At 48.3% G+C, this 27,348-nt stretch overlaps 5 protein-coding genes across 5 annotated transcripts; 1 reads left to right on the top strand and 4 right to left on the bottom strand.

Annotated features, from left to right (window-relative positions):
- Positions 1–4,431: 4,431 nt before the first annotated feature.
- F4807DRAFT_461284 (uncharacterized protein) lies at positions 4,432–5,708 on the top strand (the record flags this gene model as incomplete). The annotated part of the gene is made up of 2 exons (XM_048001662.1): positions 4,432–5,509; positions 5,572–5,708. 2 exons carry the CDS (start codon positions 4,432–4,434, stop codon positions 5,706–5,708), a joined length of 1,215 nt encoding a protein of 404 aa, XP_047853262.1.
- A 5,023-nt stretch (positions 5,709–10,731) lies between these two features.
- On the bottom strand, positions 10,732–11,435 carry F4807DRAFT_132331 (uncharacterized protein). The gene has a single exon (XM_047993000.1). It carries the CDS (start codon positions 11,393–11,395, stop codon positions 10,838–10,840), a length of 558 nt encoding a protein of 185 aa, XP_047853263.1. The 5' UTR covers positions 11,396–11,435; the 3' UTR covers positions 10,732–10,837.
- A 3,211-nt stretch (positions 11,436–14,646) lies between these two features.
- Positions 14,647–18,626, bottom strand: F4807DRAFT_429217 (armadillo-type protein). Its single transcript, XM_047998316.1, has 2 exons — positions 16,258–18,626; positions 14,647–16,196 (listed from the first exon to the last, which is right to left on the bottom strand). The coding sequence occupies exons 1-2, from the start codon at positions 18,496–18,498 to the stop codon at positions 14,790–14,792; spliced, it is 3,648 nt and encodes a 1,215-aa protein (XP_047853264.1). The 5' UTR covers positions 18,499–18,626; the 3' UTR covers positions 14,647–14,789.
- A 1,023-nt stretch (positions 18,627–19,649) lies between these two features.
- Positions 19,650–24,030, bottom strand: F4807DRAFT_132446 (cortical protein marker for cell polarity-domain-containing protein). Its single transcript, XM_047993001.1, has 2 exons — positions 20,092–24,030; positions 19,650–20,039 (listed from the first exon to the last, which is right to left on the bottom strand). Exons 1-2 carry the CDS (start codon positions 23,561–23,563, stop codon positions 19,807–19,809), a joined length of 3,705 nt encoding a protein of 1,234 aa, XP_047853265.1. The 5' UTR covers positions 23,564–24,030; the 3' UTR covers positions 19,650–19,806.
- A 1,566-nt stretch (positions 24,031–25,596) lies between these two features.
- Positions 25,597–27,302, bottom strand: F4807DRAFT_429223 (SNase-domain-containing protein). Its single transcript, XM_047998317.1, has 2 exons — positions 26,810–27,302; positions 25,597–26,740 (listed from the first exon to the last, which is right to left on the bottom strand). The coding sequence occupies exons 1-2, from the start codon at positions 27,176–27,178 to the stop codon at positions 26,321–26,323; spliced, it is 789 nt and encodes a 262-aa protein (XP_047853266.1). The 5' UTR covers positions 27,179–27,302; the 3' UTR covers positions 25,597–26,320.
- Positions 27,303–27,348: the final 46 nt, after the last annotated feature.

The raw sequence follows: 27,348 nt of genomic DNA on the forward strand, positions 1-27,348 counted from the left end.
CGTGTTTAGGCAATTGAGGGTATCCGTAATTCTGAAGATTTGCTGATGATATCCATGTACGTACAGACTACTACCATGATGGTAGGTATGTATGTACAATCGGACGATCAGGTACACGTTGACCGGCCAAGAGACGGCGGGTGCTAAATATGATAGCTGCTTGATGGCGTTTTGACTCGCATGACGCCGCTGGACTGGATATCAAGATACAGTGGCTTGTGATATTTGATTCAATGTTTCAATGTTTCATTCTTGTGAACGACCGAAGGTTTGCCCGGACCGCGCTCTGGCCCTCCGCTAAATTCAAGCTTAAAAAGACTTTGGAACGCTTGGGAACGCCGTTGACCCCCTAGGCAAGCCTTGTTTTAGCCTTGAAGAACCCCATCTTAACACGATGGATACCCATTTCTGGTATATGACGTTGTTTAAGTCGCAGAACTGCCGTTTTATTTGTGTTACTCACCTTAAAGATGGCGTAAACTACCGCTGTTTTGATTGATTGCGCTTTTCTGAAAAGGTTAGGGTACCAATGCACATAACATTACATGTAGTGTGCTTAATTCCGAGTTAGAACATTGAATCTATTGTCGATAACTTCCAGGATCCCCGTGATCTAGACGTGTGGCTGCATACGTGCCACATGCTATACTGGTACCCAAGTACCTAGCTATGTATTCCCCAGTCCCTTAAATTTTCTCAGGGACCAAAGAAAGACTATCATCTCTCTGTCTGTGTCTGATCTCAGGGTCCTGTTCTTTTTCTCAACCAGCTTGCTACTAGGTATTCAATCCCGGCTTGTTATATTAACCCACAGTCGGTTTTTATTAGGTTGTTAATGTGATTGGCCATAACTCAATTATCCTTCATCCATTGATAATTGTTCGATTGTGTCATTTCCAATTTGTGGAGGTACTTAAAAAAAGCTACTAGGTAGCTTACGTTGTATTTCCCGCTAAGCGCATTCGAACCAATCAATTGGCTTTCGCATCAGACACCTCAAATCCTTCTCCCGAATTTTGAACAACTATGACGACACCCCGGTCATCGCCAAGAGATCCCCGTCAAGAGGTTAGTGTAACGCTATCTATCTCTTCAACCCGGAGCAAAAACCATCACATCATCGCAGACAAGTGCCATTACTTCAAAACGCCAAAACGCCGACCAGTAGGTATTTCGTACAGGAGTCCCTACATCGGGCATTTTAATTCATGCTATGTTCATAATACTTGCGACCGAGTTCTTTTGCGACTCTGCTCGTTGCATGTGGTTAATCTTGTCCCAGCAACCTGGTGTTCACTTATTGGCAAGGCCAATGGGCAAGGGGGCAAGGGGGCATACAATGGATGTTTTACAGCTGTCATCCATGGGATCATCCTATCCTCTACACGATACAAGCGCTGATATCGTGATGTTGACATACTAGGCATTGACTGAAGCAAATGAAAAGATATAATTTATGCCAACCTACATATTCGTTTACTATGTAGTTGTCGGGTTGGTAGATTGAGACCCAGATGGCCCCCCCATCCCCTCTCTCCCCTCACCTCCCCCTATTAAGGAACGTGTAAGATGCCAGAAGGCAGGGCTATCTTGGAGCGTCGTCGTCATACTTCATACTTGCACAGGTTTTCCTTCGCTTGCCAATCCTGAATGACGACGTCAGTCCTGTGAGCACTGAGCAATAACCGTCAACTTTCCCCGAGGCAGTACCGCTTAATTAGCTTCATAGACTCAAGGAGCTGGCCCGACTGGCTCGAAGATATCGTCATACATGCAACCCTCGGTTTCATCCCGAGAACATTGTAGAAATCTTTCTTCACCGTACTTACATAGTAGGCGTGATTATTCTAATGTCATTACCATTCCTCTGACAGGTAGATGGGTTCACTCTAGCTGTCTAAATATTCTTATCATTTGTGCCGTAATCGCAATTCCTCCAAAAATGCCAAGACATCGCCGGCTGAACACGAACACCACACTGCCGCCACAATAATAATTAGTGCCGGACCGAAGGCAGACCTAGCTTTATGTTGGTGTTCTCCAATGCAATAGAAGGGGAAAAAAAAGAAAAGAAACATGCAGTGATGGAAAAAGGGGTGATTTTCAATGCTGCTATACGAATCTCTTTCTCTAATGCTACACACTTTCCTACTTACTCAATCATCCCTTGATACCGGGACAGACAACTCCGACAACGACCACCTCTTTTTAGTCAGCAACGTGGGTTCAATGATGTCGTGTCTGGGACACATTGAAAAGGTGCATCGCTCACTTTGAGGAGAACCACTTTTGTGGAGTATCACAAATATGTCCAATCACTATTCACACACCGCATGACGTAGTTGCTTGCCAAGACCTCCAGGCTAGGACACTCTTAGCTTCATCCTTTCCCACCAAAAGCCACCAAAGGGGAAAGGGTAGAAGGGGTCAGGCAGTGGGACAGGTAGAATAGATGGAAAGCCCGACTGCAAGCATTTCGTACCCTTTTTTTTCTGCTAGGTAGTAGCGTGGCTACTTGGAAACCCCAAGTTCTTTTTCTCCAATATTCCCCGACTGGGCGCCAGGAAGAACGAGCTGATTTATCAGATGGGGTGGTGTTTGTGCATAGCTGCAATAGATTCGCTAGAGCCGGCACTCGAAAATGAGGATGGAAAAAATAGCTAGAAAAAAGAAAGTAAAGAACTTGTGATAGAGCACGAAGCCAAAGCCGGGCTTACAGACCCTGCATAACGGCAACCCCCATCCTCCTATCCTCCCATCCTCCGCATCAGTGGCGTAAGCTAAGAATGAGCCCTATTATGTTATGTTATGTGCTGTGTAGTGTGTAGTTACTTCTGTACGTACCTACCGATGTATAATACATTATAGAAATCGCCAAGGATGTTTCTCCAGGATAGTGTCCACCCGTACCGGTACTTATCGAAAGCTAGCGTCAACGGCGCACCCCCGTAGCCTTAGCCTTAGCCTTAGACCCTTGCCGTTACTTTCAACAATACCCTGTCATGTTCAATGTTCTCATCTCTTTTTTGCGTTAGGTACCGTACCTGCCGTACCTACCCAGTCAGCAAGCACCTCGCACAGCTCGCACCGCAGTTTCTCTTATTACATGCCTCCTAGTTTAGTTGAATGGCATTTCCCGTCCTACCTATGTACTAAGCAGCCGTACCCGTACCTCCTCTCCTCTCTCTCTCGTCAACCACTTTTTTTTCCACCTCCGCCTCCATTCTACATACTAGGTAGTAGTATTCGATCCCTGTGGTTCAATGTTTTGTGTCCCACTCGCCCCAATTTATCACTCTTATATGTGGAGTTAGAGGGGACTCTGATACCCTGGCTACTTTTTTAACAACCCGCGCTGGAATCCCCTTCTCCTTCTTTAGTCGTCTAATGCTGCTAGTTGACGTACTAGCTGGCCACCTGAAATACGTCCCATAGGCAAGCCGAATAATAAGAGGGACGATTTATGTATGTAAAGCCTGACCATCCTTCTTTTTGACCGTGCCTCTTCCGCTTGACATCTTCCACCACGTCTACGACGAAATATCTCACATCTCGACGTCGGCCGACATCGACAAGACCGCAACAAAACTAACAACGCTATACCCTGTCTCGAACAAAAGAGACATACCTGACTTACATACAAAAGGATCAACAATCGTGCTGCGAGGTTCAGTTTATCTGGGTTACCTGTAACAAAGTACATAGAGTCTCTCGAGTTATATGTACATCTGACCTCCCGGATATCTGGCCGCTGCTGATCTTGTACGCTTCGGTCTTGAAACGAGCCACCGAACTCCACATTCTCATGATCAGTCAAGACCTAAAACGGCTCCTATCAAATTGGACACCATCTTTTCAAATTTCAGCCCTGGTTCGATCTGTTCAATATCCTACCCTACCGTCCTTTCTTGTGCACCACCCTACAGTGTGTCCAACCCTGCCCCGACCTGCTTTAGTACGGGACATTGGATTGTCGATCAATCTGTTCACCGTCGTCACTGGACTTGCTTGTAGGCTAAGGACACTGGTCCCACCTGTCCCAATTGCTGGAGTGCGTTAAGCTTCATACGATTGGGCTGCGTCTCTGAAAAGTACCGGCTGCCCCAGTGTGTACCTTCGTCCGACTATTCGGGGGTTCCTGGTCGCATACTTCCTGAAGTGTCCTGCCAAACACACTTAAGGCTCGCTGATCCCCCTCCCGTAGCTCGTGACGGATCTTCTTCACTGGATCTTGAGAGACAAGTCACCGCCTCGGCAAGGTGACACGAATCTGTCCCCTTCGGGATCCCGCATCTGATCAGCGAACTATTCCAGACTTCCTTCTAACTCTTTTTTTAACGACCGGGGAAAAAATAGGAGTCGGGTCTAAGTGTTGGAAAGCCTTCATACTTCCAACCTCTTATTTCTCTTTTATGATATATTGTGTCGAAGATGACTATGACTCTTGATAATCAATCACGACTCGGGGCCCTCAACTTCGACCACATGTCTTCCTACTCAAACCCTCCTCACTTCACCAACCCGTGGGCCGCGGGCTCGACTAGCCAACATGGTGGCCACGGCATGTATTCGCAAGGGCTCAATGCCAACTTGGGCGGTCTCGACTCAATGGCAAAACAGCACGCCGCGAGGGCGGGCCCCAACAGCAGTGCCTCCATGGCATCGTATGGGAGCATCCCGGTGACGGCATCTTCAGCAGGTAGCAGCACTCTCATGGCGGACCTTTATGGACAGCAGGACTTACTCAATATGCCGCAAGATCTCTTAAACCTAAACCGAATGCAAACCACATCGGCCGCATACGGAGAATCCGCGTACGCGACGGCGACGGCGGCTTCTCCAGTTAACGCGACGTACTCGGCGTCGCCGAGCTCTTATGATAGCGTGTCCGGGTATGCACCGGCGCCCATGCGCTCAACTTTCGCTCTTGCGCCAGAAGCTGATAATCGAAGGTATTCACAATCGTCAATTTCCTCGCTCCCAATGGTCGAGCCCGGCTCAGGCGGCGCGTCCCGCCCTCACCGGAATTCATTGGTTGACATGAATCACAGAGGACTTCCAGCCGACGATCGGAGGAGCTTCGCGGATGCTCTTGACGCCGGGCAGGGTATGTTGGCGATGAGTCAAGAGACTCCCAGAGCCATATACCCTCCCGGCAATCGCGGCAGAGGTTCCACTGACTCATACGGTTTCCCGTCGACGCACTCCACCAGCTCATCTATCTCATCAGCAAGTAATTACGGTAGTGGTTATTATGCAGGCTCGGTCGATTCATCGGTCAGTGATTACTCGACAGCAGGTTCTGATATCGAGTCGGTTACCTCTCGGACGTTACCCCGACCGAATTTGATGACTCAACCCCCTCCGGCTCCTCAATCGATGATGGGGCAATTTAGCTCGAAAGTCTCATCCAGCACTCAGAAGAAGCATAAATGCAAAGTCTGCGACAAGCGATTTACCCGGCCAAGCTCACTACAGACGCATATGTACAGCCACACCGGCGAAAAGCGTAAGTATAGAGAGTGCATGTATCTCGGTCAGGATTGAAAGCTGATGTGAAAATTAATACAGCCTTCTGTTGTGAAGTTGAGGGATGTGGAAGACATTTCTCTGTTGTATCAAACCTACGACGACACCGCAAAGTACATAAGAACGACTCCAAGTCCGACGCTGGATCAGAAGATCACCACGATGATCATTCCGACTGAAGGAACCAAAAATAAAACCCCACGCTTCATGACAAAAAATATGTTCGATTGTGCTCAAGGTTACGATTTAGAATTCTTTACGAATGTCCTTGTTATGCGGATACCTTATGTTGAGTCACGTTTGAATTGGTCTCATGGGTTTAGAGGAGACTATTTACCAGCATCTATTTTGTCCGGCCTGATGCTATCGAAAACCAAAAAAAGCAGGTTGCGGGCCTGCGCCTCTTGTACCAAGACAATATCGAAATTTGTTTGCGCTGCTGGTTGGAGTGATATCCAGGAGAGTTCGAAGCGCAGGTTGCATTGATGAGCTTATAGATTTGGGTGGGCTCATTTCATGGCATTGTTTATTACCGTCTTCTTCGCGTCCATCGCTCGTGGCTGCCAATCGGGTTGGGGTATGGCCACACATCGACACATCTGGGGGGGTTTTAGGGATTGTTTTTATTTCCCCGAGGAGATACCCTCACAGACGGCGTTCAGGTTTATAAGGATCATGGGGACGGGGTGAAGATCGCATGCATTCGTTTACGTTGAGAAGCGACAGCTGCCTATGGCGATTCGCAGAGTTCCCGTGGTGGCAGCTTCTTGGAGCGAGCACAAAAAAGTGACCAAAAGTGACACGGAAGAGCGAGGCGAAGAGAAGACAGACTTGTATTATTAGCTAGCTTCGCATATACCCCAGGAAGGCAGAGCATTCATCCTCGAACCCGAGACGCCTTGGTTTGGCGTCTCGCGCCGAAGATATCTACATTCGCTACTGCCTCTGTAATCTAATTGTTGAAATATATATACATACGGATGTTCAACGGACGTTTTACCTTTTGATCATTTGTGGTTATGATCGTGCTTGATTCACGTGGTATATTGTTTATTTTTGATTTATCTGTCTTCATTTAACTCTGTTTACGAAGTGATGCTTATCTGAGAAGTGTCGCGATCCGAACAACTACCTGTGCCTGACCCTTTTTTTCATGCATCGTCCCGACTGTTTAGTGACGGGGCTATCTGATCTCATCCCAGGCTGATCGTCGTTAGGAAACCAGAACTAATGTATCAAGAGCGGAGCCGGCTTCGAACCTAATATTTTCGTCAGATCTATACTAGGCGCCCCTCTCGTCAGGAGTATGGATTATGTATATGTATACTAGGTATGCAGTACGATATCTGCCTAACCGGCTAGGCGAGCTGGGGAAACCTTGACTCTATATCCACCACCGTTTACTTGTCTACTCCGTCAGCGATCGGGATGCCCGAATGTGGGAATCTTCTTACACCCTTTTTGAATATTAAAGCCATCTATACCACATGTAAGGACGATCCACTTATATTACTTTTAGATATAATAGGTAATCAGGTATTACACAACAAACGGGCGGGCTCTATCTCCCCGTCTCCCGCAAGCGACTGACATATGTTGGTAAGAAGTACGCGCCTCCTATTGGAGGAGGCTCCCTTCCCACTTTATTATCCATCCCATCGGTTACCACCTACATTTACCGTACGTACATACATATATTCGTTCATACATGTTCTTTTTACACACATACACACATACACACACGTACATACCTCATATATACTACACATTGCTACTTTAATACCGTTCGCCGGCTCTCCCCCATCAAATACCGGGAAGAGGCAAAACCAGGGGGGGTGAAGGGGGTAAAAAAGAGCCGTTCTGCTACGACGTAGCGTAGGTAGGCATTTCGTGCGTCGTACAGATATTGCACAGGAGATCACATTAAATTCCCTCTGGAATCTTTTCTACATTACATTACATACCTGTATAGAACGCACCCACACCCGTATACGCGTATGATTATGTATGCAACCCAAAGACCGACGTTTTCCCCCCCGTTCGGTGAACTGTTATAGGAGGAGTTTTCGATTTCGTATATTCTTTTTTTATTTTTGTTTCTCGTCCTTTAAGAAAAAACCGGGAATCGACTGAGAAAACCGACAAATAGAAGGTGGTCAACCTACTTCGCCGCCTTCTCTTCTCGGTTCCCCGTGTCTCCTGCGAGATATCGTGTCAGAACCTTCTCTCGCCCTTCGCACCTTTCACCCTCTCATTGGCCGTCTGCCAGATGTAAGTAATCGTGTACAGCCCCGGCTCTCCCAGGTTTCCGTAAGGATAAGTAAGGTACGTACCTGCCTAATACTACAATGGTATTCAACCCGTATATATATGGACATATATATATATGCTATACCTAGGGCGGTAGTTAGCAACAACCTTGAACCTTTCCCTTAATCCCTTATCCCGTACATTTAGACATCGATGCCTGCCTTTAGACCCGCCGCCCCTAATCCTTGCGCCCCTCTTCCCAACTAACCCTTGTACCCCTTGTCCTTCCCTCCCCCCGTCATCCCGGATCGTCAATCGCTAGCAACCCATTCCCACATTCCACATGCGCATAAGCCGTAACCTAGGTACAACGTACAGTAAACGAACACAAGCCGACAAGCAAGCGCAGGTAGACAGGTGACATGACAGCGGCTCTTCCCCCCCCTCTCCCTTTTTAAAAAACATGAAACACGCCTAACGCTGCGACGCTACTCTAGTGCGCCGCCCAGCGGATACCGTTGTAATGTGGGCACTTCTACTCAAAATCGCTCTACCTTCTTTTGTCTTTTAGCCCTTATTCCTCGCTGCCTACACTATTCCTCGCTACCTAGCCCAGCCTAGCCTAGCCCCGTACCGAATTCCTTCCTACCTGTGTGTGCCTAAGGCCGAATATAAAGGAAACCGGAATCGTATCTTCAGCCTACCAAAGTAGGTAACCAGTAATCTCGCTCTACCCGCCTTTTTGATCGCTATCTACTAGTCTCGTTGCCGGGCCCCCCCCTCCCTCTTCCCAAATCTGCCCATGTGAGAAAAAAAGGGACGGGCAGCTTTTTCTGCTGCTGCTCATTAAAAAATCGTGTCATAATGACTATATCACGCGCCTCGAGGGTCTCGTTGGGCCCGTCTTGTCCATTTCCCCGCGCCCGGCTTTCGAACGACCGCTCGAAACCTGGCGGGTATCTCGACTACGCGCATTAAGCCTGTCCACACACGTATATGCCTACCTAAGACATCGGGGGGCCTTGCTAAGATTCTGAGACCTTTGCGCTGGTCCTGCATACCGCGGTCGTTCGCTGCGTGGGAGAACTAGAGTACAATACATATAAGGGGGCGGGAGAGCCGCGATCCCTTCCTAGATCGGTTCGGCGACCATCTTGTGTTTTGACTCCACAAGGAGAATCCGGAGAGGATAGCGTACCTACCTATTACGGACAGCGCGGCTGACACGAAGGACAACGACGTCAGCAATCTTTGCTGTTTACGGCGTCTTATTCAGCGGCCCATCCTAGATCTATGTCCTGAATCATATGTAAAGGCGGCGAAGAAAAACCGGTTATCGTATATTCGCTATTGAAAAGAAATGATAGAAATATAAGGAGTTGGCCCGTGGCCAGACGGTCATCGACAGGCGTCACAGCGAAGATCATTACCAATACTGCTTTCCAAGCAGCGGGGAGACCCTGATGGCGCCTTTCCACGTGAATGGTGCCTGGGTACGCCGAAAGAGTGTTGCTCGGCGTTAATGTGAGATGTGGGCTGCGTTTCTTTCTCAAGACACAAGACCTCAGACCTCCCAAGCGCAGTTGGTGGTACGTGTAATGTGCCTCTGGAGGTTCCTCTAACTTTGACTTACCGGTTACATGCTTAATAGTCAACCGGGACGGTGGTTCTTCGTACTGCAACGGGTTGACTTCTACGAATAGGACGAGAAAGGCCCGATTCTATTGCATCGGACGGGAACCTTTACTAAACGGTGAAAAAAAAAAAGCGGACTTTAAGTTGAGATGAAAGGCCCATCGATGCATCGAGAATGAACCTGCCAGACGGTCCGGCAAAAAGTTCGCTTTTCTTCATGGCGAATGTGAGGGCAGTACGTAACATGCCGCTGACGACAGCTGGGACACCTCATCCACACCAATGAAGCGGGTTTGCTTTTTTTTTTCGTCTCTCCTTTTTTGCCCCATCCTCCCTGTCGGGTGCCACTCTGGCGCAGAGAGTTATCGCGCCGGAAGGGATAGAACCGGAGCGGAGAGGAAGATGAGACGAAGGAGGGGACAGACTAAGAGGGGGTAGAAGAGACCAATATGGCACTTGCAAATTGGCACCCAGCATCGCGGCACGGATAGGACGTTATGTTGTATAGCCGTATTGGCTAGTGTCGCTTAGAGAAGACGGCCTCGTCAACAGTCGCGGAGCTGGTCCAATGGGCCAAGTTTATTTTAACAACTTAGAAGAAGCCGTTCCGCCCAATGACGACACAGTTGATGATTGAGTACCTTATGACGTCGGTTGAGTAGCTCGGTACAGGGGTCGGACACACAAAGTCGACCATTTCAAATTCGGCGGGTCTGACCAATAGAAAAAGGCCAAAGGAGGAGAAAACAGTTGGCTACGGCAAGGAGAGTACCTATTCTAAGGGGGAAAGCATTGGCCAGGTGGTCAAGGGAATTCAAGGCCAAGACTTCGCATCGTACAGCCACATACAGGACGCCGTGATCTTCAGGGTCCTCTTTGTGCAACAAGGTCCGCGGGGAGACGGGCGCTCGCGGTGGAGGACCAACACGCTCATCGACCTGTGATTGGGTATAATCCTGTACAAAGTTGTACGTATTCCTGGTTCAGTATAGTTTCTCCAGATTGTTCCCGACCCAGTTGCCAAAGCTTGTTATATAGTTGTATTGCAGTACTGTATGTACGTAGTGATGAATGTGGTGATACCCCAAAATGGTCGAAAATGTGATGCGATGATGGTAATAGCGGTAATAATGGGATTCATGGATTCCCTATCTTTCGCCACTTGGGATGAATCAAAAGGGGGCGCCGTGCGCCTGTTGCTGTTTATATAAACGACTATGCGACGAGAGTGCGGCTTAGACGAATCCGTATCATGCTGCCGGACCGGGATGTCATCTCACATGGTGCATAAGGCCCTTGAACAGCGGGATGAGATGGAGATGGGTTTCCTTGAAACGTAGGTCATGGATGTTCCGTAACCTTCCCGTCATAACCCGCACCAGGCTTCGGTGGAAGTTTTGTTTTGGATTCTTCTTTCGAGATGTCAACCACTTGGTAAAATATCCCACCCTATAATAGACGTAACCAAGAGTAATAGCCAAGCTAAGGCCAAGCATTGCGGAGTGTGTGTCTTGTTGACGCGTCCGGGGCTTTGAAGAAGCAGAGAGTATCGTGGTGGCTTGCCGGTGGGAGGGATGTTTTTCCTTACCTTAGTTGCTTCGGTACAATACATACGATGATACTCAGTACCGTAGCCAGCGTAGCGTAGTGCACGTATCTTGCATGATTGGCACTCCACAACTATCTTTCTTTTCCGCGGCGCCGTCCTCCTTCCCCATGGAGCGTACGTTTCAAGTCTTCTCACTGCTGGGCTCGATATATTGGACCGGTTCCATATTGACAGCCCGTGGGTCTTTACTCTCTTCGAGATCGTGGACCTGGAGCGTTGCACTTTTGCACTTTGTGCACTTGCGCCAACGCGAACGGCAAAACGTTGCCAAATCCAATATGCTAGGTGGCTCAATGTCCGTGTCCCGTCGTCAAGAGTCCACAATGGTCTAACTGGGGAGAAATAAATAATCATAATAATGGAGACCGGCATCTCATTTGACGGTGGTCGGATCTATTAACAAGAGGAGTATGTAAAGGGGCTGGGGGGGAAGAGAGAACAAATTGCGAATTTTGGCGCAATTTCGAGGGCGGTCGTTGGGAATTGCCTTTGGGGGCGGTCAAGCGAACTCGAAAATGACATCATCTTGCAGCAGGGTTTTCTGGCTTAGATCCAGCGCTCGTTTATGATTCGTCCACACCCTGGAAAAGGTCCACACAGACATGTGCAGGGAAGCTCCTAGCCTACCTAGATATTGACAGGGATATATGTGTTAATGGTTTTCCGTACACGCCCCCTCCCCGTCTCAAATCGTGTACCGCAGTATATTCGCACCCACAGGCGAGTACGGTACTTCCTTCTCCACAGCGGAGTGTGCATACGATTGTTCAGATGCGGCAGAATTCGGACACTCGGAAAGCAAGGTAGCTGCCCTTTCCAGGCTTGGATACATCAGTTTACTACGTATGAATGGACGTACGCACCTACACTATACTCTATATGTCGGTAGTATAGGTGGTATACATAGTAGTATACGAACATATTAAAATGTCAACCTTTACGATGGATATTGGTCAAATGCCATTTCTAGAGATGGGAATGCATTTGTTGCGCATTGAACCTCTTACCCTTTTCTCTTTACCAGTGCCTCCCTACATTATGTATGTAGTATGCGGCTATGTAAGTTCCTCTAGTAGGTGCCTGTTGCTCTGCTCTTTCCAATCTGTTATAAGGAGTACGTACTACGGATATGTATCAACGTTCGCAATCTTCCGAAGATGTACCTATACGTATTATGTAGAACCTAGACTGAGGAAGCTACTGTACGTGAACGTTTATGTAAAAATATATACGTACATCCTATCGTGTCTTGTCTCGGAGAATTCCCATATTACCAGGTAGTATTTTTCTCCCCTATCGCTTCTCCATATGCGGTATACACCTTTTTTTTTCTAACCCATCGAACCCAATAATTCCTCTATTAAGTAATATAATATACCCTAATCAATCAAATCAATTTCGCTAATTACATCCATCATCTTGCTAGCATGTTAGTTCTTTGTTAGCTGGTTAAATTGAAACCATAAACCATTCCTCCTATACCACATACGTGCTACGATTACTACCACCACATCAAAAACAACCCACCCGAGTTGATAGGATAGTGAGATAGGAGTGGACTTTTTGTTACTCCTTTTATAGGTTACCATACAATGCGTTTGGGGTATCTGTCCTTCGTTCGCCTCTCTCGATGTCTTTTTCCTGACTGGCTATTGGATAACTGGCTCTCAGTTTCAATAATCTCACCGCCTCTTGTTCAACATATGCACGCGCGACGGAGTCGAGTACGCTGGTTCTCCTCCTTTGAGTGGGCGGGACGCGGCTTGTCCGTCCCTCGAAGAAACCCGGGGTTCCTTGTCCGTGTGAGCTGACCTGCTCATGCACCTATTGCCGATCCCTACCGCCTGCGTTGCGTGGTCAGAGTCGCATACCGAGAGCAGATTGATTGATATATGTAATGTCTATGTATGTAGGCTTATTATGTAGGTATGTATCGCAAGTACCGCTACCCCCGAGCCGGATCCTGCCTATTCGTACATATCCAACGCACGTGAAGGGAGGATCCCGTCCCCAACCCAATAGCAAGTCCGGTACACTATGGTACAGGATGGTACCCTTCATCTTCTCAATGCGGTACGCGCCGCCCGACGTAACGTAAGAGATATCGTGTCGACCACTTACATACAGGCCTACCTACATCGTGTAATCATTTCGATACTGTGTTCGCCTCTGCGCCGGACTTCTGAACGGCTTGCCAAATAGCAAAGTATTACCCTTTGCCGTCATCGTTCGCTAGCGTACATCCGGAATGCTCGATGAGGAAATGGGGGTTGCCTAACTACTGTACATAGTATGTAGAGCGATGGATCTTGGCGCTTACTAGCCTTGCCTAAGCCTCAGGAGGAAAAGGGGGAATCACGTAATCGTAGATCTAATCCGAGTCCGAGGTAGAAGATGGAGATGGGATGCGCGCTACGGTACGTCCTTTCCTCCTCGACGTTGAGCTTTGAGGTTGAAACCACCGTTCCCGTAGATCTAGACACGTACGTGGAATAGGTCAGACACACCAAGTCAATGCCGTTCCAGCGCGCTGGATTCGGAACTCGGGAGAGAGGCGCTGAAGGAAACGGGTTGTTAGGATGGGATGGCAGCGACCTTCGTCACATTTTCCCCTTTGGAGGATATGATAAGCCTTCCACTGCCGCTGATCGACAGGGACGTGTCGCGTGGATTTTCGCATCCCCCTTCCCCTAGGAAAATCGCAAAATCCTGGGGAAGTTAGGGGGAAAGAGGATGATCTCGAAGGAAATAAGGCTCGAGATCAGCTTCGACGAAACAAGCGCCGCGGTTTGCGATCATCCAGCGAAGTTTTCTAGAATCCGTCGAACATTCTGACACAAAGGAGCGATCTTCTCACATCCCGAAGGTATGGAAGTACCTATGAACATCGTACGACCACCACTGTGTTGTACCGTACACGCATATTAAGCATCAAACGTTTATGCTGATAACACAATGATTGCTTGTCTCGTTTCAAAACGTGTTTTCTAGATTTAGGTAACCCTAGGGGATAATGACTAGGAAAACCCTTGTTACGGCTCGTCGCCTATCTCCCTGGAAGGAAGCCGGAATAGATAACTTTGCCCAGGAAGCGTATGGAAGAGTTGGTGGTACGCTCATGCCGGTGTAACCTCTTGAAATCTTCAGATATATAATGACATGATGGTCATGCCACACTCCTTAAAAGGCTACCTAGATTTTTGTTTGTTTAATGCATCTCTATCTATCTGAAGCATTTCAAACTTCCCATATTTGCTCATAACAATGGAACGGCATGTTTATAGGGATCTATCTGAGGCCTAGCTATAGTACCTAGTAGCTCTAAGTAAAGGTCTCCGGTTGTAATCTTGTAGATATTAGTCGCTGTATCTAAAATCCCAAGCCATGGAATATACGTTCCCAAGCAGCAGGACGCCTCAGACAAGGATTCTAAAGTTGGGGCAAAGGAGCTCACCAATCAGAACCCGAATATCACGCTCGACGCGCGTTCTAGTTAGCTCTGTTCTGAACTGTAGTAGATACCATTATCTAAGGTGTAAGATAGCCCAAGTGATGTTCTGTGCTCTATCGCTTTTACGGCAATCACTACGATCACATAGCCATGTTGTGTTTCCACTGTATGCTTAACGCTTCACGAAGATGTCTTCTCATTAGTTAGCCGGTTTTTCATCTACCTAAGCATGTATTATACACCACCAGCCCCAACCCCGAACCAAGTAAGCCAAAGCAATGCTATCACTGTGAATTTTTTTAAGACTACCGCGAACTATAGCACAATCGCCAACTCAGGCCTGTCAATACCCTCTTCGTTCAGGTTTGGATAATAAGGCACCATGGCGTCGGCAGCTTGCACGTATGCGTCGTTGTAGAGCCGCCAGTAAGGCTGCCGAACCTTGCGAGCGGGATGGAACAAGCCCGCCCACACGTAGTTCAGCACAAGACCGGGCCCGACAGCCATCCGGATGGCCTCAATTGCTTCCACAATTCGGTCGATGACGTGAGGGCTGGTCTCGAATAAGTTAGGCCACAGGAGGTTGAGAAGATGGACCATGGCATCTTCACACCCTAGACCAACTACCCCTAACGCGATGTGCTTGACCACAGATGCAGCTGTCTGTCGGTGTACCTGATCACGGTCTATCAGAGCATCCTCGAGGAGTGGCGTAACTGCGTAGACGTAATCCTTGGCCATTTCTCCAATGTATTCGAAGAGGAATGACAAGGACTTCAGCACACCATTCTGGACATTAAGTTCGGGAACGCGATACTCGTTCATCAAAGCCGGGAGAACAGTGAAAGGAGCACAAGTTTCGGCCACGATACCAATTGCAACAGCTGTGCAAACACGAGACTGTCGCTCTTGTACTCGTAAATTGTTAAGCAAGGTTGCTAACACGTCCTGTGGTCCGATAGCCTTGGCGATGAAACCGAACGTGTTGTTGGCTGCTCTTCGAATGCCCTTCTTGTGTGCCTTTAGCATGTCTAGTAGCTCGAAGCAAATTCGCATCCACTCTCTCGCGTTCACACTCTCTGGTCCACGATCAGCGATTCGACCCACAAGGTCGATGGTGTTCTCTTGCACCTTCTCGTGTCGGTTTCGTAGGATAGGGGTAAGACGCGGCAGCAAATCCTTGATAGGGGGTTGCATCTGGCTTATACCAACCACAGTAACGATGCTTCGGAGAGCTGAGAGGATAGAACCTAAGACCTCAGGGTATTCCTCTCCTAGGTATTCGTATAGGACAACGCCTAGCTTGCCCATGAGCGCATCTTCGCCGCATTGCTTCATGACTATCGCGATTCTGCTGATAAGGTCTGCAGCTTGTTGACGAATTGTTGCCGATTTATTGTTGAGTCGCCACAGGATAGTTGATACTATTTGGGGCAGGTAAGGCTTGCACCGCGTGCCTAAGGCGTTGACCACCGTGCCGAAGCCGTTAAGCATGATGATGTCCTCGACACTTTGCTCCTGGAAGGAATGAAGAATGCCGTCGATGAGTCGTTCTTCTAACCTTTCTCCAATGTCTGCAGCTCCCAGGCCAGCAACCACCTTTTCGACGGTCTCGACGGTCATTTTGCGATATGCTTCGCTCTCATCCTTCAAATTACCAACAATTCGCTCCAATATCTCGCTGACGCCAACCTTTTGGCCAATGTCGACGGTTGTCTCGACCTACAATACTTGGGATTAGTTATTTTTGGACGAGATATTGAATTTAAAGAATTGAACATACCACTTGTCGATAGTTTCGCTTATCTAGAGCCATTCGCCGAACCCAGAAGCTCTTGAAGAATTCATCGAGAACGTGCTCCTTCAGATAGCCGGCTGTTACACCTTCAGTGCCTGCACATTGTGAAACGACCTTTAACACGACTTTCTTCATCTCTTCATCCGGAGATGAGAATTCTCGAAGGAGGATATCCATCACCTGTGCCGTGTAATAGTTGGCGTATTCTTCGTCCATGAGTGGGATGATGTAGCCAACAGCCTTGAGAAAGCCGGCGAGACCCTTGCCTCGCTGTTTCCGAGCACCAGTCCATAGAGGGTTTAGGATATCGTCGAAACTTTCAATACCATAAGGATTTGATGCTTCGGCAAGAGCAGCAATAGCCAAACTGGTCACTGTTCGTACCTTTGTTTGCTCGTCGTTTAGATTCGGTCCTATGCAGTCCACCAGTCCCTTGAGATGAGGCAGTACGGCACATCCCATTAAAATGGGAATTTGTTGTACGATCTTGACACCGGTATGACGAGCTTGCCATGATTTTTTGCTTCGGCATACAGCACGCAGGAAAGGCAAGAGAGCGGGGATGCCGAGCGCTGAGGCAACCACCGCAAAAGCCCTAGCAGTCGTGTTTCGGACGTACTCATCAACATGGTCAATATCTGGCCTCATTGTGCTGATCATCGTGGCAAGACCGGCGGCCTTACTGAGATTGGATATAATTTCTCGGCCCTCAACTCTGGCATAATAATCCTGGTCAATGAGAAGGGGTTCGATGACAACTAGAATCTTATGAACGTAAGGCCGAACAAGATCGTCTAGCTTCCAGAGTATACGGTCGATCACTTTGACGAGCAAGTGACGCTCCTGGTCTTCTAATGTCTTTTCCATTAGAAGAGGAAGAATCTGGTTGAATAGAGGACCAGCGCCGAACTGCCGCGCATTGTCCGTTAGTTGTCGAAGGGCAGTCTTCCGCATGGGAGGTGTACCATTCTTGATCTTCAGGAGGAGCCGCATAATCTTTCGCTCTTTTAGTTCATCGACGCTCAAGCTGTTTTCGTCAGAGCCATCTGCTAGTTTTCCGAAATAGGCCATGTCTTCTTGCTTGAAGAACTGTAGTTCCCCAACGCCAGGGATTTCCTTGGGCATCTGGCTTCCTCCTAATCTTGTACTCTCCGGATCCTGCATCATGAAACCTCCGTAGTTCTGGGGCAGCGGCGTAGCCGCAACTCTGTGAAGGGGAGGATGCGTAGAATAACCTTGTGGCGGATCAAGAGTCTTGTAGCCCTGCTCCTCACCAGGAAGCAATGCGTCCAACTCTTCATCGCCTAGCATACCAGGAGGGCCAGGTAAGTCTGCTTTGACGGCACCAACACCGATTGAGGATGTGTGCATTGGCGTAACCAGTCCACTGTTTCCTATTGGAGTCGCAGACGGGGCCTGATCCCATCGCGATCTCTTCTTAGCTCCATCAGCAGCACCGGGGGCAGCGAGTGATGGCGCCTGGTCCCATCTAGACCTTTTAGATTTGCCTTCGGCCGGCTCAGATGAAGGTTCATCTACCGCTGTCGAAGCAACATCCCACCTCTTCTTGCGCTTCCGTCCAGAAGTTACAGCGTCGGTGGATCCGGCCTCTGAGTTCTCCTTGTCCCCATCCTTGAGAGATGCCTGCTGATCACCGTCGGCTTCTTTTCCTTCCCGTTTTGCTTGAATAGCGCGCTTTACGCGCTCTTCTTCCCTCTCTATCTCTCTCCGCTCCATAATATCTCGATACGTATCGCCTTCCTCGGCGGCACCTCCCTGGCGATTGAAGGCATCAGCTCTGGTTGGCGTCAGAACGCGATCGAAGCGGCGCTTGTGATAGTCGGATTCACGATCGATGATTCTTGTGCTGTTTTCGCCTCTGCCAGCGAAGGGGTCATCTTCTTCGACTCCATTGCCATGTGCAAATTCGTCGATCTGGGCACGTGTCGCCGTGTACTGGCCAACTAGACGACGCGAGTTGTCAACATCTTCCATCTCTTCGTCTTCCCCATCGCCGGCAGGGATAGAGGTGAGATATCCTGCATATTTGTCACCTCCATCGCGCTCGTAGAGGTCGGTGTCGAAAGATTCGGTCAGCTTCGCCTTCGTCGAGCTCTCGGATCGCTGGCTGTTAGGATCGCGACCGCGAGATCCTTTCTTTGCAGCTGCAGCAGCGTTCCGCTCAGCCTGAAGCTTTCTAACGGCCTCAAAGTCAGCGTCCGCCATGGTGGATCATTCAGCCGGATGCTATCTTGACCTTTCTTAGATGGAAACAGGAAGAGGAAAGGCTGGTTGGCGATGAACGAGATTTCATGCGCTGACGAGGCTCTAAAGAGGTTAGCTGATTGAGAGATAATGAAAGGCGTTTTACTGAAGCTAGAGCCACTCGAAATCTGCACGTACCCACTAGCGCATGTTCGGATAGGTGAATTTGTGGCAAATTTATGTGGCTGGAACCACTATTACCTTGAAAATACTGTTATAGCGATTGACTAGATATGGCGCATAATAGCATATTGCAATAATGACTGACTTGATAATTTATTTTTCCAAGTTACATATGTGTGATTGGCTCATCAAACCGAGAATCGCCTGACTCGTCGTACTAGTAATAGCCACAACATATCAGTTCCCTTTTTTACAAATTATTGCAGGCTTAACTAGGTAGTTATAAAGGTAGACATGAAAGGTAAAACCAAGGCAAGACACGAGAGAGGCAAATTCAAGTATGGAGGTAACAAGTTCAAAGTATTCGTCATTCAAGCGCAAAAAGCTATCTAGCTCAGCAGGCAGTCATGATTGTGCCAGAGCTTGCAACGTACAGCAGCGAGATAATGTCTGCGTATCGTATCGGAACGTATGCAGCACAAGGTCACAAGCAGACCAAACAGCTTAGGAGTTGTTCCGTAGATTAACTACCTAACTATCGCCAGACTGGCGTAGATGGCTGCTCAACCTCGAGTTATCTTCAGCCGATTCCACCCTTTTCAAATATCTGTCAAAGGTATGCCCTGTCTCTCAAACAGAATTTTTACGTTGAATATCTGATCCTTTCTCGTCAAAAATATCATCAACTCGGTGTATTTTCGAGTTGTGACATCAACACTATCTCCATCAGCAGCCGGGGGGACGAGGCTGCGAAGCGATCCAGAAATGTACAAGGGGCGGCAATGAAGGACTAATAACACAAAGGTTGGTGAAGAAACTAGGCATATAAACATTAAGTTTTTTTGGCGTTGTCGTAACTCGTGAAAACGCCAAAGATTAGCAAAATCCTTAGCGGATGATGGATTCCTGTCCTCCTCGACTCGTTTCTCAGTTTTGGTAGGTCAGGTTGTTGGTTGGGTATCTTTGGTATAATATCGGTTTCCTGGCTCTTAGCAAGCGCCAGGTCTAGTTCTAGGATTTACTTTTTTTCGGGGGGAGCACTACCTAGACACATCGAATGACAGGCTAGTGCTAAATACGTCCTTTATCCAAGACAGACTCAGTTGCCGAGACTTTATAGTATTAAGACCGTGCCGATGTTGCTTCTCACACAGTCGGGGCTCCTGGTCTGCCTTGGTTTAAGGAATGAAGTAGTTCATGCGGCGGTATCCGTTGCATGCCACTGCCACGATCGAACATGGACGTCGGAGCCGGGATATAACCTTCCCGCTTCTTGCGATATCGGTCTAATGCAAGGCCAGCCAGTACAATGAGTACCATAATGCCCAAGGAGATAGCAAGCCCGATTAGAGCGACAAATACGCGCGGCATACCACCACCTAGAGACATAGTTAGCAAAATATCGCATGGAAGTGTGGGAGGTAAGCTTACTTGAAGAGGTGAAGAAATTGTCGTTCTGTACGAAAATTCGAGAGATCGACCCAGTCTTGCCATCCGCATTCGAGGTTAGTGCGAAAGGCTGTACTGTAGTGCCGTTGAAGATTGCGCTCGATGCTGTCCCAAAGCCAGGTATTCCGATAGAGCCTGTAAGCAATAGGACCTGGTTGGAAGCAATGAGATCCGACGAATCATGCGATCCCGTTATCGTGAACATTTGCAAGTTGCTAATTACAGTAGTTTGATCTAGCGCAACTGCCGCCGTCTTCCAAGATGAACCATCGTACTTCATCAGGTATGTCGAACCGTTAGATTGAGTGCCGGCAACCCAGACCTGGTCTCTAGCACTGTTTGCAGCAGTCAAAGCAATTACAGGACCCGGAAGGTCCGAGGCGCCTGAAAACGCAGTCCAATGATTACCAGATGCATCGTAGGATGCCAGGTACGTCGCGCTGTTGTTGATTGTCAAATTACCACCGGCAAATAAAACGGAATTGGTCGACCACATCATAGAATTGACATCACCCCCTAGCTCAAAGCCTGGTCGATTCCACTGGCTAGTTGAAGTGCTGAAAAGACAGACACTGGGGCATGGAAGTGATCCAGCTCTTTCAAAGGATCCACCGACGTAAACGTCCGAACTATCTGGCCTGACATTGACGGAGGAGACTGTGACATTATCACCGGCCAGAGCTGGGGGTTGATTATTGAACGACTTCGACACGAGGTTATATGAGATGAGGCCGTTGACATCGGATCCCTGAGCTGTACCGTTGACTCGCCCTCCAGCATACAGGTTATCACCTTGAACTGCAAGTGATAGGAAAACGGAGTCCACAGATATTTCCGTTCCCAGGCCTGTCACGGTGTTGGAGTCCGCGCCGTCAATTAAGGCCAAGTTATAGATAGTAGATCCATTAGACGCGGTCGCAACGAAGTGGCCACCAAGGACTGTGATGTTTCTCCCGTCGGTTTCGTAGAACGCCCCGGAAACAACACCGGCAATAGTATTAGTGCTATTGAGCAAACTCGCGCGCTTGGACAGCCCACTTGTGGAGCTATCGGAAACGCCGGCCGGAGGTTGGATGTTAATAGGAAACTTGCCAAAGCCATCAGAGAAAGTCGCGGCGCCATTTGCTTCAAGAAGCTGAGAAGATATAGAACCAGCGAAGAGAGTCTGGTTATCAGACAAAGCCAATGACGTCGACAGCACACCGCTCACGAGCGGGACAGTTGCATTCAAATTTTGTAGCCAGTTACTTTGCGATTTGACCCAGACGGCAAAACCGCTTACCTCAACAGCTGTGTTACTGCCGAATGCGAGCAGATGTGAGAAATCACCGGTCAAAGTGAGAACGTCTTCTGCTGTGCTGCTCAAATTTAATGTGGTGGGCACAATACTTGTCACGGCTCCGTCCACACCAGCTCCGAGTGCGGTCCATTTATTAGCTGTGCTGTCATAAACGGCAACATTGCCTAGTCCTGATGTAGATCCCTCTCGAGTATTGTTGAATCTACCGCCAACGAATAATTGGTTTCCATCCAGATACATCGATACGACTTCGCCGTTTAGGCCGCCGTCGAGAGCTATGGTCTGTCCGTTCTTATCGATGGCAACAATGTTTTGTACACTGTCAGATGTGAAATTACCACCAACAAAAGTCCTATCGCTAGTAGCAGCTAGTGACGCTACCGCAGAATTATTCGAGAATGAAGAACCGAGCTTAGCGAAAGCAGAGCTAGAGAAGTTTGTTGTATCAACAGTAGCACTGCTAGGGTCATACTCGAACAATCCATTCAGACCTCCGGTAGAGTTGAGCAGCTCAAATCCAACCCTTTGAGCAACCATGACGAAGTTGTCACCGGGTATGGTCTGGTCTTGGCCGGGAACAGGCGTCATGGTAATGCTAGGTCGGAAGGAACTTGAGCTAGCATCGACGGATCCAATGTGAAGTTGATCATATTTATCGTACTCGTTCGTCTGGTAAAGAATCCGGGACTGCAAAGTTCGATTGGTGCCACTGGCTGATAATGTTCCGGATACATTGACTTGGCCACGTGTTGAACATGTGTTGTCTTGGAGGCAACCTGGTGTGTACAATTTAATAATGTATTCACCGGCTTCCCTGATGTCGGGATAGAACACGACTGAAGCAGCATCAGAGGCAACAGGTTTCAATAGCTCAGCCGACAGGTATTCTGAGTTACTCTGTCCAGACGTAGTCGTCGTCCAGGGACCTGTAGCCGTGGCTGTCGAGGGAGTTGAAGTATTGGCGCAGGTCGGTTCATTGAAATCGTTGATCGCAAAAGCGAAGATATCATCCTGGAATAATTCGATACCATCTAGGCCACCACCACTACCATACCACGCAGACACATCGATGCTAAATGCGTTCATCCCGATACTGTTCACAAAGTGGAAGTCCTGGAACTTGACCGAGGGGTCGTTGCTAAGAGGACACTCACTTGTGCATGTGAGATTCTGCTGAGTTGCCGGGTCGATATAAGTAAAGTTCATGATGCCATTGATTGGCTGCGCAGTGAACCTCCATGTCTTGGTTCCCCGACCGTCCTGGTGAGTATTCCAAAGCCGGAGTTTAGTAGGCTCGAAGCCGAAGTTAAAGGTAGCCTTCCACGCTCCTGCGGTGTTATCGGCCAAGAGCCAGGTATTGCCAGAGCCATCGACCCCGTCAGTCTTACAGACAATGTTCTTAGGGTCACTAAAACCCGCCGTTGACGTGCCTGAATCAGCTTGAATAGTCGCGGTAGAAAGATTGATAACCTGGCCATCGGGCGTTCTCGGTGTACTCGTATTTCCTAGGCCGGTAAAGCTACCACCAAAAACGATATGGCCACTGGGCGCCTTCGTGATCGAGTTCACAGGTCCATTAAAACCAGCAAATGGCAAGCTTGCCCAGCTTTTCGACGCGAGCCACGTTATCGCATTGGTTGAGTCCACTGCTCTGAAACTACCTCCAACATAAACCTTCTTGGCCGCATCATCGCAGAACAAGCTGTTAACTTGACCGGAAAGATTAGCTATAGGTGTGACCTTGGAAGTATTAGGATCATAGGAAGCAATTCCAGGTGACTGGACTCCGCCTAAACTAGTAAAATTACCACCTAGAATAACCTGTCCTTGAAATGAGCACATGGTCTGGATGGATGCGTCCGCTTCCAGTAGGCTGACGAAGAGACCATTCGGAAGGCGCGTCAAAAGTTGTTGAGACCCGTTGGTGTTGAAAGGCTGCTCCGTTTGCCCTTCATATTGGTAGAGGGAAATGCCACTAAAATCACCAGCGATCCCGACCCTTCCCAGTTGGCTTGTGTCGAGTCCCGCGTCAGGTATCGAATTAAAGGTGATGGCGTGAGAAAGTGATGAGAGGGAGGCGACGGTGAGAAGCCATGATGACGACATGGAGAAATTGCTACGCGTAGCAAGGCTTCGGCTGAATGATATCTTCATGGTGAATCGTAACTAGTGACCGAGGCAATATAATGCGCCTCGGTCTTGACTACGCCCAACTTTGAGATACCACAGCTGACGATGAATCGTCTTCCGACACGGCGCAAACACTCTATTTTCCGACGGAGTCCATAACCTCGAAGGAATCAGTATATAGCGTAGGTAGTAGCGAATTCAGGAGCCGGCAAGGTGGAACGGATTAGGCGGTGTCGCGACGTGTTTGTGTATAAACGGGGCGACAACTCGGGAAAATCGACTAATTCGAGGTGCGAAACTGACGCTAAAAACAGAAAATAAAACCAAGCGAATGAATGAATGGAGGTCTCGAAACGACGAAGATGCGCAGTATCAATTAGAATGGCAATCACGAATTGAGGGTTGCAATTGTATTCGTGATCGTGATAGTGATCGGGGTGAGTTGCGTAGTCTTCTAGAGTTCCAAGATTTTGGGAAATTGAACTTAATCGGGCGTGCTAGGCGTGCTTAGTTTGTTAGTGTCGAGGTGATAGACGGAATGGGCTATGCTAATACCCAAGTGCCTGCCCGAAGTGTGTTGTCACCTCGTGGGGGGGTACCTGCACTGGTACCTTGTTAGCTCATTTAGCTCATCTCATTTACTTCAACCTTCCATTCAAGATTTCCGCCAATTGTTACCCAAATCAGCCCAGGGCGAGGGATGCCTGAGTCGAAATATGAGATGAAAAGAGAGAAACGAAAAAGACAAGGCTTGTTAGGTATTAGAACAGTGACATAACAAGTGATATAAGAAAGTTTCCTAATTCAAGCAAACAATAGGTATTACGTAGTATAACGCGAATATACTACACGTACTTTTCGCTCGCTAACGGAAATATCCACGGATGACAAGAACGGGAGAAGGGGGGCTCATCACTTACGAGGTCTCAAGCGATGCCCGCGCACAATGCGACAGTCGGCCGATTGTATTACAACAGGGGTGACTTGCGTTGCCAGCTGTGATACTTGTGAACAGAAGTGAGGCTTTCCTACCGGCTGAGCTATACAAAATCCCAACCTCCAAATCTTCTTCGTGGTATATGGTGATTTCTGTTTGATTAGGTACCTAAGTACCCGGGATATAGGCAATTGATGCTGGCAGGGACTAGCCCGATTTGCCAAGCAAGTCGTGATTTGGGTGGTGAGTGTCTGGAGATTTTCTCTTCTTTTTCTTTTCGGGAAACGAGCGAAGTGGGAACGTTGAATTAGTTCCCTTTGACGAAATGAGCGGACGTGGACGATGTGGACGATGGTGACGACACGATCGCACTTGGTGTTCCTTGACTGTCCCAGAACTCGTTGCTGTCAGAGACGTGGCCTGCCGAATAATGCTGTCCTCAGATCAGGGGCCTAACAACAAGTGGTGATTGGATAGTTAAGGAGATCGAACGAGCGACTAAAAGCGAGAAGGAAATGAAAAATAAAATAAAAGAGAGAATTGCGCAACAAGCAAAATGTGCAAATTACCAGGCACCTCGAACACGGTCCTGATGATACACCTAGGTAACGGGGAAAAAGGAGTGACAATATTTTTGGTGTTTTCTACCTCTACGTCGAACGGTAAGAAGAGCAACCAGCGTTCCACAGGAAGAATAAGGGCGGAAGAGTGGCAGAAAGGATGGATGGATGGATGGAAGGGAGGCTTGGGAGGGTCTGCACCTGCAGTAGCGGCAAATTTCTTCTGATTTTCCTCTGCAGAGATGCATGCTCCATCTGCGCTGCTGGGCTGTCTAATTATTTGATGTGGTCATAAGGGGCAGTAGCAAGGGGGTTCCACGAATGTTTAGGGTGCTTACAGGGGTTACAGGGGGAACAGGGTTCCTGGAAGGCTGTTCCTGAAGGCCAAGACAATTCTTGGAAGATGTAAATCTCATCGTCCAACTCTGTGACTGGTCCAGTCTCACCATCAGACTACAGACGGACCGCAAAGTTAGGCCACACCCGGGAGTTACCCGTGGTTCTACAGAGTGCAGGATGAATTTCTCGTGTTTCTGAAATCTGACGTATTTTCGACCAATCCCGTATAACTGAACGACTTCTTCAATATGTAACCCACGGTTATTTGATATTCCCGAGTCCGACTCTCTATGGTCATTACTGATTATGCGTACCAAAATTTTAAGCAAGGAACAGCAACGTAACAAGAAGAATAAAGATTGCAGGTTAGAACAATAATAGATTCAACAATACAGTACCTTCTGTGAGATCTATAAGGTTATGTTCCATCCATACCCGTCACAAAGGGTGGGGGAAGGAGGAACACCGCCTCGAAGAAAACCCCGGGCTACGTAATCATATGGAGGTATGTCTGAGTTCTCATCGGGCGACCCACGATCCAGTATATCCACTTGGTGAATCTATATAAACAATTCCACAAGTTAGGTAAGTAAACATGGACACGGGTACTAGTTGCGGGAGGTTCTGGGGAAGAGCAACTTGATGATCCGTGCATGGGTCGAAGGGTTAAATCGGATTGATAGGTTTGGTTGATCGCCAATGCTCGCAATACGTTTCCTATTAAGAAACTAGACAAATAGATAGCTTAGCCTTATTACCAGACCAATATCGTTCCTTATACATACCCAGGTATGTAGGCACATGGCAAAATTTGCCCAAGTCTCAAATGTGTATCATAGGATAGAGTTAGAGCGGACTCGACTCTCATCGCATTAATACACCGCACAGCCATTCGCAAATACAAAATACCTAGGTATAACCGAGTCATGATTCGTTCATCTCTCATCATTTGGCGTTATTGGTTTTGGACTCTTCCGAGTTCATTCGAGTCTTATAATCTCGAGGGCTTTCGAAGAACTGCGGCTCGCCACCCCACATTCCTCGCTTTTTCTCCTTCGCCTTCACCTCAGCGGCCTTGTACTTCTCCTCGAGGCCACCAAATTCGGCGCCGCTCTTGGCCTCATAAGTCGTAGCCAGACCTCGCTTCAGCATTTCCAACCCAACGTCCCGGCGGAGGAGGAACCGTCTCACAAATACGGTGGCGACGACACGATCATACTGATCACGCTTGTAGATTTTGGCCCGGACCCGGCGACCAAGTATATAACTAGATAGCCAGGCCAGAGCATCGGTCGAGTACGGTTGAGCGGGTCGTCCAAAGTGAGCGCCTTCTGGTGCGTCAATACCAGCAATGCGTACGGGGATCTGATATGATTCAGGTCAGCAATGAAGAGACAATTATAGAAAAGCATATTAAGTTTCGGATGTGCTTACGGTCATGTTCTTTAACTCGGTCTTCTTAGTAGGCACTCTCCGTAGCCAACCCCAACCGGCTAGACGGCCGCCGGGTGTGTGGTACATGTGGAAGTTGTCTCCATCTCCAACGCTTGTAACCCGGCCGAATAGACTTCTCTTCCTAAAAAATCCCGGTTTTATGTGTGTGGCTCCAGGTATTCGGCGTAGGTACGAGCGGTAGATCTTTAAGGACGCGAGGACGGTTGTTGTCACAAGCAAAGTCGGGACCCAATTTCTCGGATCTTTATAGTGTTGCCAGTCGGTTCCATTTAAACTTTCATCCCAAGCGACTGACTGCCTCGAAGACTCATCATCTTTCTTGGAGGCGGAAGTGAAAGGCCATATCATAATGGTTATGACTTGAGGAAGTCAGCGACCGACCCCGAGAATCAAATGAAGAGAGTTGTCGAGTGTTTGAAGTCTCGTAGACCAGGCTTATGATGCACAATTGGCGGTGATAAAACCCCCGCGACTTTACCGAATAGAGCAAAAATTAGCCTTATCTTATCTCTTCCTCT

The sequence above is a fragment of the Annulohypoxylon truncatum genome (assembly GCF_022578515.1).
Source record: "Annulohypoxylon truncatum strain CBS 140777 unplaced genomic scaffold F4807scaffold_20, whole genome shotgun sequence".
Taxonomy (NCBI): Eukaryota; Fungi; Ascomycota; class Sordariomycetes; order Xylariales; family Hypoxylaceae; genus Annulohypoxylon; species Annulohypoxylon truncatum.

Coding starts and splice junctions, on each gene's coding strand:
- F4807DRAFT_429223 (XM_047998317.1), bottom strand. CDS start 27,178: ATGATATGGCCTTTCACTTCCGCCTCCAAGAAAGATGATGAGTCTTCG. Junction 26,741..26,809: donor CCGAGTTAAAGAACATGACC/GTAAGCACATCC, acceptor GAATCATATCAG/ATCCCCGTACGCATTGCTGG.
- F4807DRAFT_132331 (XM_047993000.1), bottom strand. CDS start 11,395: ATGCCGGTCTCCATTATTATGATTATTTATTTCTCCCCAGTTAGACCA.
- F4807DRAFT_132446 (XM_047993001.1), bottom strand. CDS start 23,563: ATGAAGATATCATTCAGCCGAAGCCTTGCTACGCGTAGCAATTTCTCC. Junction 20,040..20,091: donor CAATTTCTTCACCTCTTCAA/GTAAGCTTACCT, acceptor CTATGTCTCTAG/GTGGTGGTATGCCGCGCGTA.
- F4807DRAFT_429217 (XM_047998316.1), bottom strand. CDS start 18,498: ATGGCGGACGCTGACTTTGAGGCCGTTAGAAAGCTTCAGGCTGAGCGG. Junction 16,197..16,257: donor AGCGAAACTATCGACAAGTG/GTATGTTCAATT, acceptor CAAGTATTGTAG/GTCGAGACAACCGTCGACAT.